Raw genomic sequence first — 14119 nt, 5'->3', positions numbered from 1 at the left:
GCGCTCTCTCCATTGTCTCTGCCTTTACAACAGGTTCGCGCGGCAGGGGAAGACGGGCGGGTGCGGGGCCGCCCCACCCCCGGCTTTCTTGGGGCCGCCTCCCTTCTTCTGGTTGTGCGTGCCTTCGGCTGCTTTTATTCAGCTCCAGAGCTAATTCCCCCGCGGAGCAGCCCCCGAGCGAGCCCGACCCCTCTCTCTGGGCACCCCCGGTTCTGCCCGCGCTGCCGCCTCGGCTCTGCGTGTGGGAATGATGTGCGCATTGGAGGGTCTAAGTTCTTCACGTGCCTGGGGGGTCCTCCCATTTTTTTCTTAGGCAACCAAATCGTATTAATCCTACTAATCAGTAAATGCGAGGCAGCGGCAGGAGGCACAAACGCTATTTTCCCGCTTGATTCCGAGAACCTCTTCGATTTTTTATTTTTAAAGAGGGAGACGATGGACTGAGCAGATCCACACCATGGAGTCTCGGGTCTTACTGAGAACATTCTGTTTGATCTTCGGTCTCGGAGCAGGTGAGTGGCCCAGAGCTGGGGCCGGGGAACGGATGGCCCTCGCCCTGGGGGCAGCAGGAGCTGGTTGGGGACGCCTTGCTTTTCCTCCACCCGAAGTAGGTCTAGAGTGGGAAGCTTGGAGTAGAGGGTGGGTTTGGATTTGGATTTTTCTGTGTTTGCCTTGGAGACGCCAGGGCCGGTCACACCCCTAGTCCAGGGTCTGAGAGCCGAGGGGGAACTTTGCACGGAGAGGGGTTTAAAGTAGGTCAGGGAAATGGGAGTGGGTGCTCCGCTATTTAAAGCTTGGCTGCTGATTTCAGGTAAGGCTCTGCGCGGTGGAGGAGGGAGTCGACTCCCTAGTCAGTTCCCAGTACTGTCTCCAAGACACCAGTCTTTGATGCCCTGGAGGAAGAGGCTTGTATTTTGATGGTGCTTTTTCTTTCTTCCCCACCCTCCCACCAGTCTGGGGGCTTGGTGTGGACCCCTCCCTACAGATTGACGTCTTAACTGAGTTAGAACTTGGGGAGTCCACGACTGGAGTGCGCCAGGTCCCCGGACTGCATAATGGGACGAAAGCCTTTCTCTTTCAAGGTATGGAGCGCATGCCGAGTCCCCAATGCAGTTTCAGTTCGGATAATCCCAGAGGGAGTTGGCCTCAACAGCTCCTCCTAACTTCTGTATTGCCTCATGGATGGCAGTATCTGGAGCTGAGATGTGGAGGGGTTAATGTGACACACATATACACACACACCTTCCATCTCTTTTTAAGTGGTTTGGTTTTTCTCCCCTCCCGCCCTCTCCTCCTTACTTTGTACTCTTGCCAGTTCTAATGGATAGTTCCTTAATTACTGTACAGAAACTCCGATGGCAGATGGTTGATTTTAGAGTCTGGGGAACAATGAATTATAGCACAAATGGCTCGTTTGGGTGAAATTGATTAAGGTAGAAAATAGGATAGCTTAATCTTAGTTAAGACATGGCTCTCTGAAAGTTGCAGGTACAGTGGTGCCTGGTTGGGACGAATTTCTTTATGTGGAGTAGCTTTCTGGAAAAATGAATTGCTCTCAATAGTTTTATCTACTGTATATCACAAATACACCATATTTGAAACAATTCCTCTTTGAGAGATCATCATTCTACTCTATCAATGTCAAGAGAAAGAGAATAATATTCTCTTCAGTATTCTTTTGAAATTTTACAAATAAATTTTAATTCAGAGGTATATCTTGAATCACTATTAATTGAATGCTTAATATTATAGAACTTTTTTTTTTTTTGGAGTCTGTGGGTGTTGGCGATGCATTTTCATTTATATTTGAAAATGTAGTCAGAAGCAAATCCCAATGCTTAAAACCTTTGATTGACCAAAGCTTTTGAATATTGTTTGGTTTGTGGAAAGATGTAATATGAGTTTCTAAAAGGTGGCTGAATACATACAGAAAGATTCTTTTCACATACAGTGAAGTATAGATGAAGGCAAAAGAGAAATGAAGTTTGGTTTAAAATATCTGATAGACTGACTGAAGCATCTTCTCCCTAGCCACCCAGATTTTTCTTTTGTGATTTTGGTACCATGGCTTCAAGAAAAGTGCAACTCATAATTGCTAAAGAGTTGGATATGCAAAATAAAACCACTTTAGCAAATCTGCCACCGAGAAACAGGCATCAAATAAAACTTGAATGTCTCTGTAGTGGTGTTGTTGCCTGACATAACCAGTATGTGTCACCATGGACAGTAACACTAATGCTTTACAATGGGAAAAGGAGGAAATTGACTTGTGTTGCATTTATTTAAAACAAGTTTACTCTTATAAAAATTAAAATGTAATTTTCTTCTTTAATTATGAGCCCACTAAATTTTTTTTTTTTAAGATTTTATTTATTTATTTGATAGGCAGAGATCACAAGTAGGCAGACAGGCAGGCGGAGAGAGAGGAAGGGAAGCAGGCTCCCCGCTGAGCAGAGAGCCCGATGCGGGGCTCGATCCCAGGACCCTGAGATCATGACCCGAACCGAAGGCAGAGGCTTAAACCACTGAGCCACCCAGGTGCCCCAAGCCCACTAAATGTTTTTATTGTGACAAATATTTGTGGTGATATTTTATTTACTTAGAGGTCTTTTTGGGGGAAGGGCGGGAGTTCAGCTTAGATATTGAATCCTTTAGAAACAAATTTAATTTGGAAAATTTAATAAAGGAAATAAGACCAGAGTGTCAGCAAACTTCACAAAGGGGAATGGAAGTGTCATTAGGGTTAAGCCTCTGTTATTTTCTTTCTTTCTTCTTTTTCAAATCTCTGATTTTCAATCCCTGTGAACTGGAAGCCAAGTTATCTCAGGTCTGCTAATTTGAGTAACTGGAAAGCTTTACAGAAGCTAAAGCTCCTGATACACAAATGGTGTTGAAGTGCCCTTAAAATTTCCAAAGATCCTTTAAATTATACTTGTGTTCTTCTTAGTTCCCTCTAAAGATTATCTGAGCTGTCATAACTAGAAACCCTCAGGACTGTGCATTTTATGGTCTCATGCTAGACAATTAGACAATTCTAGGAAATAGTCTAAGGAACTAATATCTTTTCCTGGTCAAGTTTTTTAAAGGAATGTTAAGTATTCATCTTTATTTAAATCATCAGTTCTTCAAGGTAGGCATTGTGCCGCAAATGAATTGTCCATTGTAACTACATATCAGTGCACATAGATGAATTGTTTTTATTTCCTTTCTGGTACCAAGCCCTATGCTTTGACAGAGTAAATGCCTAATAAATATAGTTTTCGAGATTTGAAGATGTAAAATTTCATTTCTTGCCAAATTATGAGTCTTATTTCATGTAGCCAGTAACTCAGGAAGTCTTTGCTACCTGCTATGTTCTCAGTAGGCATATATTACTGATCTATTGATTGTGCTTTAATAACTTCTCTTATTCTAAGATTTAGATTATGGAATTGACAACAGGTGGATCTTTGGCTCTGCCTATTAGTTTTGCATTACCTTGGAAATGTCTTTTCTCTGCTATTAGAAAAGGTTGTTAAGAAGTCAGTTCTGACTCCTACTACTTCTCTGAGATTCCATGGGTTTTAGAGAGACAAAAGCTTTCAGACTATGAACACTTTATGGATTTGATTTATAGTGAATTGAGAATGCTGCAGATATTTTTGTATAGTGTGTAAAATGTCATAGTGGGATAGTAACAAACTACAAAACCTGTGAGATGCTCTCGGATTTCATATAAACCTATCAGATAAGTTACTTTGTGCTATCAGATATGTTCTGTATAGATGAAAGAGATTTTGAACCATTAAATTTCTTCTGCAGTGGTATAACCATCTTCTTTTGTTTCTTTAAAGTAAAGAAGTCTCAGCATATGATTTCCCAGTGATTTTTGCTCATTTAATATTTCTTCTCCTTTTGGTTACTTCATTATTCTCTAGTGGTATTTAAGATGCTTATAATTCAGTACTTTTTGAAACTTTAAGTAATTTTTGTAAATTATTGTGCAATATGGATCTATTACTTAATAGTTACATTTTATTATGTATGTACAATGAAAGCAAATGGAAATATATTTCAAAGTCATACCTGGTTTTTATCCTAATAGTAACCATAGTATCACTAAAATTATTTTGTTGTTGTTGAAATTTGATTTGTAGCTGCATTGGAAATTGAAGTAAGAAAATGTTAAATTAGATCATCCTTTAATAAATGTGGCTTTTTATCTGTGCCAATTGTAATCATTTTCAAAAGGAAAAAGTATCCAGGCAACAGTTTGGAATCTACATCAAAATCTTCCAAGTATTTCTAGCTGCAGTCTGACTCATAGCCACAAAAATACATTTACATTTTAAAAAAATAGAGGATTGAATGCTGACAATGAAAAAGACCTATGAAAGCTCGTAAAGGGTTCTAAGGATTGTACAGTTATAAATAGAATTCTACCTACCTTGTTTAAAGTCTAGGAGGTATTTGTAAAGACAGTGTTCATAATAATGTTCTTTCCTCTCTGTACATGAGAGACCAAGAATGAACACATAAGCAGCACAGTTCTAGGACTTTCTAGCAATGTTAGCATGATTTTTAGATCTTTGGTTTTAAATTTGTCTGGCCGTGTTCCCAAAGTTGATAGTTTCATCTGTTGGTTTAATAAAATTTCTTCTAAGGTGTTCACAGATTTTATAATGCCATTAATCCTCACAAGAGAAGTAGATAAAAATTGAAGCATAATTTTTTTCCTGAGTTGGTAACTTGAAAATAAGTTTGGTAGTTATTTTTAAGGAACTTTAAGGTTTAAAGATTTTATTTTATTTTTCCTTTTTACAGATTTTATTTATTTGAGTGAGGGGGAGAGAGTGAGAGAGAGAGAGAGAGAAGGGACAGGGTGAGGGGCAGAGGGAGAGGGAGAAGCAGACTCCCCGCTGAGCAGAGAGCCCAGTGTGGGGTTCGATCCAGACTCTGGGATGATGACCTGAGCCAAAGGCAGATGCTTAACTGACTGAGCCCCAAGATTTAAAGATTTTAAAGGAGGGGGTACCTTGGTGGCTCAGTTCGTTAAGCATCGACTGATGATTTCAGCTCAAGTCATGATCTTATAGGTCCTGAGATCAAGTCTTGCAATGGGATCTGTACTCAGTGGGGAGTCTGCTTGAAAGTCTCTCTCTCTCCCTCTCCTTCTGACATCCCCCCTCCCCCGCCGCGCTCATGGTCTCTTTCTCTCTCTCTCTCAAATAAATAAAATCTTAAAAAAAAAAAAAAGATTTTAAAAGGAAAAAGTGTCCACAAGTCTATTCATGTCAGTATTTAAAAACAGGACTGAAATCGGGCATTTGGTGGTGGCATTGACTTTAGTAGGTAAAGGTAACTAACTACATTAAGGAAAGTTAGTGTAGGCTGCAGTGATTATTTGTCAGTATGATGGTCCGTGAACATCCGTGGTCTTAGAGACAATGTCATTGGTGCCCCGATAGAATAGACTAACACAGTGACAAAGAGATGGGCTTAGAAACCATATAGCTCCAGTGGAATCTCATTAGTTGTTTTCCTATGGTGAAGTTACTCAATTTCTCTGAACTTCAGTACTTTCAAGTATAAAATTAATGTTGTTACGAGGATTAAAAGAGACATGTTCTTTCATTCAGATGCACTTATACTGTGCAATCCTGTTCTGCTAAGTATTAGGCATATAACAAAGGAATCAGAACTTTTTAAAGACTCTTTCAGAGTGTCTTAAAAATAGTCATTAAACAATCACACAGGTAATAATTTAATCACCATTCAGATAAATGCTATGAAGATAAACGAAGAGTGCAATGGGAATCTACAGTCTAGGGAATCACAGGGTCAGGGACACTGTCTTTGAAGAAGAGTCATTGAAGCTGAAAGCTGAAGGATAGGATACTCTTACAAGAGTAGTCTGGAGAAGAGGGGCTACAGGGATTCAGAAAGGGAGAATCACAGAGACAGGGAAAAGAGCATGAGCAGAGATCCCAAGCTGGGAATGAGCATTGTGCATTTGACAAGATGGAAGAAACTCACTGTAGTGGAAACATAGGGTTGTGATAGGAAATGACACACATGTAGAGAGCAGGGACCAAATTACACAGTGGGCCATTTTAATAGAAGAGAATTGAAAATTTATCATTATGCAAAGATGTATTGTGGTATGCAGAATAATGATCCCTCAAAGATGTTTTTATCGCAATCCTAGGAACCTGAGCCTACATTATGTTACATGTCAAGGGGGAATTAAAGTTGTACGTAAAATTGAGGTTGCTAGTCAACTGAACTTCAGGTAAGAAAACTATTCTGGCCCCATGTAATCACAAAGGTCCTTTAGATCTGGAAAAGGGAGGAGAAGAGTCAGTGTCAATGATACAATGAGATAATAACTAGAACTGCCAGTCTTGGATTTGAAGATAAAAGTAGACCATGAGCCATTGAATGTGGGCAGTCTTGCGAAGGTGAAAAAGGCAAGAAAATGGATTTTCCTTTAGAGTATCCAGCATTGCTGGCACTTGACTTTAACCCAGTTCTGACTTCTAGAACTGTGAGATAATAAATTGTGTTGACTTAAGCCCCTAAGTTTGCAATGATTTGTTAGAGGGCAATAGGAAACTAATACAGATTTTGATACGTGCAAGTGGAGCCTGCTGGAAGAAAGACCTAAAAATATGGAAGTGGCTTTGGAATTGGGAAATGGCCATAGACTGGAGGAATTTTGAAAAGCACGACAGAAAATGCCTGAGTTGCCTTGAATAGACTGTTAGAGATATGGATGGTGTCAGTTCTACTAGTGAGGACTCAGAAGAAAATGAAGAGTGTGGTAGAGAAAACTAAATGTCCTTAGAGAATACCTACATTGTCATGAACAGACTGTTGGTAAAAATGTAGACATTAAAGACACTGCCAGTGAGGGCTCAGACAGAAATCAAGAACATGTTTGGTTTTTTTTTAAAGATTTTATTTATTTATTTGACAGAGATTACAAGTAGGCAGAGAGGCAGGCAGAGAGAGGGAGGGGGAAGCAGGCTCCCCGCTGAGCCGAGAGCCCGATGCGGGGCTCCATCCCAGGACCCCAATCGAGAACATGTTATTGCAAACTGGAGACAAGGAGATCCTTGTTATGCAGTGGCAGAAAACTTGGCTAAGGTGTGTCCTGCAGTTCTGTGTAAGTAAAGCGTATAAATATGAACTTAGGTATTTAGCTGAGATGATTTGTGTGCACAGCACTGAAGGTGCAGTCTAGGTTTTTCTTGCTGCTTCTTCCAGTAAAAAGCATAGAGAGGCAGACTGAGGGAAGAACTATTAAGCTAAATGAAATCAGAACTTGATATTTGAGAAAACCTCTGCCTCCTAGATCGTAAATGATGCTAAAGGTAGGAGAGTCACTGTCAGAAATGCCTGCTCTGGGGAAAGCCAATGTTATGGGTAGGAGAACTTTTGGGAGGGCCTCAGAAGTAAGACCAGAGTGTTCAGTTACATAGACGGCACTTTGAAGAAATTGAACATGTAGCTCATAGATTCCCTCAAACATCTCAGCAGAAGCCAGTTAGACAGATAGATTTATCCAGGAAATATCTCTGGAGTAGCCTGTTGTGTAATGGAATAAATTGCCATGACTTCTATGGGAGACCTGCATGGTTCCTGAGAATATTGTATCAGCAAAAATACATCTGGGTGGGCCTGAAAAGGGAAGTAAGAGGATGTAATGAAAGAAGGTAGTTGGATCCCAACAATTCGACAAGCAAGAAACAGGCTGCTTAATCTACTTAGCGGCAAACACGTACCACCTTTGATGAAAAAATAAGGTTGACTAAGAGGGAGAACTGAGAACCCAGAAGGCAGAGCTGAGATCCTACAGGGTAGAACCAAGGACCACAGAACATTATTCCCAGACTTTGAAATCAAATGCAATTTGCCTAGATGGATCTCAAAGTTGCATGGATCTGATGTCTAATTTTTTTAACCTCATTTTTCACTTTATTTGAGTGGGAATGTCTATAATTGTTTTCCCGTGTCTATTAGTACTATCAAATTTTGGGAGCAGATATCTTGTTTCTTGAGTTTCACAGGTTCACAGATGGAGAGGGATTGGGCCTCAGGATGGATTGTAACTCATTTAGATGCTGACATTTGGGACTTTTGTACTGATAAGATTTAGACCAGATTTTATTTTGTTTTACTTTACTTTATTTTAATTTTTTAAAAAGATTTTATTTATTCACTTGACAGAGAGAGGGAGAGACAGTGAAAGCTGGAACACAGGAATGGGGAGTGAGAGAAGGAAGGCTGGCTTCCTCCTGAGCAGGGAGCCCAATGTGGGGCTCAATCTCAGGACGCTGGGATCATGACCTGAGCCGAAGGCAGATGCTTAATGACTGAGCCACCCAGGCGCCCCTATTTTATTTTTTTAAATATTTTATTTATTTATTTGAGAGAGAGAGAGAGAGCAGAATACAAGAGAGAAAGAAAGAGGATGAGCGGGGGGCAGAGGGAGAGGGACAAGCAGACTCCTTGCTGAGCAGAGAGCCCATTGTGGGGCTCAATCCCAGGTCCCTGGGATGATGACCTGAGTGGAAGGCAGATGCTTAACCAACTGAGCCACTCAGGTGCTCCTAGACTATGTTTTAAACCATGAGTTGATACACTACTTAGTTGAGACTTTTGGATAGAATGAATGTATTTTTCCATATGGGCTGGATGTGAATCTTTGGGTATGAAAGACAGGCTGTGGTAGGCTGAATAATGGTCTCTCAACTAAATTCTCAGAACCTGTGAATATATTATGTCACTTGGTAAGGAGGAGGTTAAGGTTGCAGAAGTAATTAAGGTGGCTAATCAGCTGACTTCAAAATATGGAGATTATCCTGGATTATCTGAGTGGGTCCATTGGAATCATAAGGATACCTTAAATATGGAGGAGGGAGGTAGAGGCATCAGTGCCAATGTGATGCATTGTGAGAAATACTTAATTGGTCATTGGTCATTGCTGACTTTGAAGTTGGAAGGTGATCATGGGCCAAGAAATGTAGGCAGCCCACAGACGGTATAAAAAAAGAAGAAAATGGATTTTTCCCCTAGCCCTGCAAACACCTTGATTTTAGCCTAGTGAAATTCATTTTGGACTTTTGACCTCCGGAACTGTGAGATAATAAATTTGTGTTGATTCAGCCATTAAAGTGATATGTTACAGCCACCATAGGAAACTAATATGTTAAACATTAGGATCCATTTATTTTGTAGCTGAATTAAACTTACTTTTGGGCCCTCTCTCAACTATGCATGAGAATGTGTTTGTAGGGTTGTTGGAAACTTTATCCAGGTAAAACTGTTAGACATTTGTGATTGAAAATAGCCTCTTATGTGTAAGGTCAGAATCTTCATAGTAAGTGCCAAGTCTTTAAGAAATGCTTTCCATCATTTAGCTATGAGATCATTCTGAGAGCAAACAGCAAAATCAAGTGTGGGACTTTTTGATTGTATTTAATTTTCAAAAAATATATCCTCCTCCCCCAAAAGGTTAATGCACAGGTGGAGGGGGAAATTAGCATGAATATTTAAAAAGTGGGATGGGTAGCACTCAGCATGGTGTTTGGCACCCTGTGAGTGTGGTAGTCCATAATTATGGGCAGGGGCAAGCATAATTAGAAGTCTCTTACCAAGAGTGCCAGGGATCTCTGTGGAATGGCAACTAGATTTGGCTTAGGAGGAGCTGGGACAATCTTGCTGGGCTCTGACAAATGGATGACTTTGAATGTCATGACCGAGGCACACCCGGATGACAGCTGAAGTCAAGAGTCTTCACCTTTCTTTGGCTTTTTACATCTCCTACTGGCTCCTTGTCCTCATGTTGATTCCAGACCCCAGTCTTGCAGACATCTAGCCTCTTTCCCATTCTTATTATTATCCGTCTATAATTCAATATCTGCTAACTGATAACTTAGGTATTCGACATTAAGGTCTTACGGTGTGATCGGTCTCCCATTGATTTTACTTCAGTTCAATTAAAAAATTTTTTAAAGATTTTATTTATTTATTTGACACACAGAGAGATCACAAGTAGGCAGAGAGGCAGGCAGAGAGGTAGGGGGAAGCAGGCTCCCTGCTGAGCAGAGAGCCCAATGCGGAACTCAGTCCCAGAACCCTGAGATCATGACCTGAGCCGAAGGCAGAGGCTTAACCCACTGAGCCACCCAGGCACCCCACAATTAAAATTTTTTTATTGCAATGCTTCTGTGAATAAGGATGGGACACACAGTATAATGGAGGAAGGAAAATGTTTACATAAATTATTACTGGAGATAAAAGAAAAACTGAAATTTAGTTGTACATAGTGAAAAAGAAAATTTGGGACTTTGTCTTAAAGAAGGAAGCTAAAAACTATGAAAATTATGTGTCTTAGTATATATATGACAAAGTGGAAGTAATTATTTAACTATGGGTTAATTATAGGAACAAGTAGAGTAAAATCAAGTGTTGATTGTGTGTGTGCGTGCGTGCGTGCGCGCGTGCACGCATGCATTTGTTTTTATAAAAACATGTGAGGACTCTCTTTACCATTTTAATGCAAGACCATTATGTTTTGAGATACCTGTCATAATGGTACAGTTTTTATTTTTCATTTTTAAAATTTAGCTACCTGTGTGAGACCATCATAAGTAATTGCCTTTGTGTGTCATTGGAGCCTTTTTTAACATGTTTTTTTATCAACTTCATGAAAATTTTCATCTTTTGCTAGCTAGGTTTCAGTTAGCATTGACATTGAAGAGGTATTTGTGTGTGCAAAGTCATTTTATTAAGCAAACAGTTTATTGGTGGATATTTTTGTTATGATGACTTCTGTTTCACCACGTAAACTCATTTGTTGAAACTCAGATGTGGGCTGCTACAATTGAGAAAAACTAGGGAGAGAGAGGGTGGGAAGAAAAGTGGAGCATGACTCTTCCCTTTCTCATTTGGCCTGCTGCCAGGCACTGAGCACTTGCACAAGTGTTCACCGAATTGTTCTTGATGGCACCTTCGCTGACATTCTTCATTCTGGAGAAGGGATGGAGAACCTAGGCACCCGCATGTCCTTCCCTACAAAGGGAAGTTTTAGAATGAGGACAGTAAACTACTGCTCTGAAAGGTCTTACTCTACCGGCCTGGACATAGGGAAGAAATGGTGGGGGTAATTCTAGGTTCATAGTGATATGCAGTAGTAGTGAGGCTCCAGCGCTGGACATGTTGGGCTTGAATTCTTTTTCATTAGTTGTCTGCACTTGATCTTGTTACTTAACTGATCTCTCAGATAAAAACAGTACTAATTCTTAGAGCTGATGTAGATTATATGAATGAAACTATGCCTGACATTTACCAACCATTTAATATGTTAAATTTTTTTTTCACTTTTGAAATTAGCTTAGCAGCAAGTCATGCTCCTTGGATTTTTTTTTTTTTTTAAGGGGTTTCCAGGTAAAAATACTGGATGCTGTGAGGGGGTTGAGGTGAGGTGACTTTCACATGAGCGGAGAGGACAGGCAAAGAGCAACTGGAGCGGAAGAAAAACTTGCTCTGAAGCATCTTCTGTTCTATGGCTTTATTGGGTGGAAGACAATATGCAGCTTTGGGTAGAGAGGGATAAGAACAAATGGCAAATGTGGAGAGGAAGGAGTGTAATTTCTCTTTGGTCCCCCCTACAAGGGGACCATAGAGAAAACCAACAAAAGAAGATTCCTAGAGTGAATCTTTTCATAGTTTGAGCTCATCTATAGGCTCATTCATAGTGTGAGCTCCTCTACAGCCACCAAACACACATTACTTTCTAAGCTTGTGAAAAGTTTAGCTTAGTTTTGAGTCGTGGGGAGAAGCATTAGGAGTACTGAGAAACAAATGATGTAGTTGCTTTACTTGGCTCTGGTTAAGGTTAAGTTTGGCCTTCCTTGGCAAGATACCAGTTTGATGTGTTGGTAGGAACTGATGATGAAAACTGGTGGTGGAAGATACGATTTCACAGAGCTTTGAATGGTGGTAGAGAGGCTGGTGTAATGTTGACAGAACAGTTGGGGTGGTCCTGTGGATCCTTTGTGAATGGGGTCACTTTCTTTATGTTTCTAGCTACTTCTTTGGCTTTTTCTCTCGAATATCTTGCTGGCATATATTGTTTATTTCTATAGTCCAAAGTTCCTATGCCAAATTCTTATCCCAGTGGCTCCTGAGACTCGAGTCTTAAGTTACTTTTCTGTATTATCTCCCTATTGAGACTGTAAATTCCCCAGGGAAAGGATCATTCCCTATGTTTCTTCTGGCCACCAGCAACTCCATGCCAGTTCCTTCTCTGGTTCTTCCTGATTTTTTTTCCTGGTGAACATTTACATATTATTCAGGACTCAGCTAAGCTGTCACTTTGACTATAAATCCTTCCTTTGGTGGAGTTGTTTCTTCCTCTGTGCTGTCTTAACATCCTTTATGAAAACAACCACCTCACTGTAGTATAACATTTTTTTTAACATAAAAAATCTGACCACTTTTCTTTTCCTTGCTGCTACCTCCCTGGTCCAAGCCACCACTGGTTTTCAGCTGGATTACTGCAGTAGGCCTTTATGTGGTCTTCCTGCTTATACTCTTGCCCCCCCTAAAATGTATTCTCAATATAGTTACCAGAGTGCTCTTTTAAAACACAAAGCATATCATGTTATTCCTTTGCCCCATTCAGTGGTTCTTCATTTCACTCAAAAGATAAAGTTCTAATTATGCCCTACAAAGACCTGCATGAAAAATTCCACCACCCCCTCCAATTACTTTTCCAGCCTAATTTGTTTATCTCTCCCTTGCTCACTTTGCTTTAACTTCACTGGCTTCCTTGTTGTTCCTCACTCAGGTGAGTTACTCTTCTGCCTCAGGGCCTTTGCACTGGTTATTTGCCTGGAATTCTCTTCTCCCCAGATATCTGCATGTTTTCCCCTTTCTTTCAAATGTTTTCTCAAATATCAATTTTTTAATGAGGCTGACTCTCACCACTGAGTAAAATTTCAGCTAATCCTCTACCCCACAAGTACAGTTGATATCCCTATTCTGAAGTTAGTTTCCATAACATTTATCATCTAACACCCTATATTACTCGCTTATATATCATTTGAATGTTTATCATCTGTCTCTCCTGCTAGAAAATAAGCTCCATTAGGACAGGGTTTTTTTAATGTTTTATTCACTGATGTATAACCCAAGTGTCTAGCATACAGTAAGAATTCCACAAAAATTTGTCACATGGATATACTTATTTGGCCGACTAGTTTGTGATCTTTTTAAGGCTTGGGACTCTGCCTTGATTCTTCTTGTAGCATCCTGTCATGGTGACATATGTAATGTGCTCAGCCAGGCATCAGTAAATGAATATTTGTGCATTGAATTGAGTCCAGTTATTCATGGCAAATCTGATTTTTTGGTGACATTATTGTGTTATATATTTATGTAACTTTGAAGAAGGCAAAAGAGTTCTTTCTGTATAACAAAACACCTGCTACTTTCTTCTCTAGTCATGGGAAAAGGTAAGAGGGTTGAGAGGCATAGAATAGTAGTTCTGCTTAACTTGGTGCCCTTCTGAGAGGGTTCTTCTTCATTCCAAGAAGGAGTGTGACACAGAAGAACCTGGACATCCTGAATGCTTTTTGACAACAAGAGTTTACAGTTTTAGTTTGTAGTATTGTGAATTCAACATTTAGCGGAGATGCTCATATTCATTTGAAAGTACGGAGAAACATTTCAAAGGCAAATAAGGATTAATTTGGATTATCTATGCTATAGTACTTCTCCCCTACTGCAAATAAACCAAACTGGAATACATCCAGAGGAAAGCACCAGGGAGTTGAAAGGTTTGGAAACCATGTCCGATCAGGAATTGTTGAAAGAGCTTGGAAAATTTGGAATTTTTAGCCTGGAGAATAAAAGATGGTGGGGATATAATTTTTTTCTTTAAACATATTGGAAGGACCGTCATGTAGAAGAGGACTTAGATGTATTTTGTGTTGTTCTAGAACGGTGATTTCCAAATGTCAGCTTGATGATCAATGGTTTATTGACTGCCTTGTTAAAAAAGACTCCCTGAAAAGGGGAGTCAAGATGGCGGAGAAGTAGCAGGCTGAGACTACTTCAGGTAGCGGGA

At 40.0% G+C, this 14119-nt stretch overlaps 1 protein-coding gene across 1 annotated transcript in view; it reads left to right on the top strand.

Moving 5' to 3' along the window:
- Positions 1-246: 246 nt before the first annotated feature.
- LOC111157818 (neural EGFL like 2) overlaps positions 247-14119 on the top strand; it is a 334472-nt gene continuing 320599 nt past the window's right edge. Inside the window, exons 1-2 of the mRNA XM_022519484.1 lie at positions 247-512; positions 954-1082. Coding sequence (XP_022375192.1) covers positions 458-512; positions 954-1082 — 184 coding nt within the window. The 5' untranslated portion in view covers positions 247-457. The remainder of the gene's footprint in view (positions 513-953; positions 1083-14119) is intronic.

The sequence above is a fragment of the Enhydra lutris genome, unplaced genomic scaffold, assembly GCF_002288905.1.
Source record: "Enhydra lutris kenyoni isolate GAN:26980312 unplaced genomic scaffold, ASM228890v2 scaffoldscaffold56, whole genome shotgun sequence".
Classification (NCBI taxonomy): Eukaryota; Metazoa; Chordata; class Mammalia; order Carnivora; family Mustelidae; genus Enhydra; species Enhydra lutris.
This window is presented reverse-complemented; position numbering and strand designations above follow the sequence as displayed.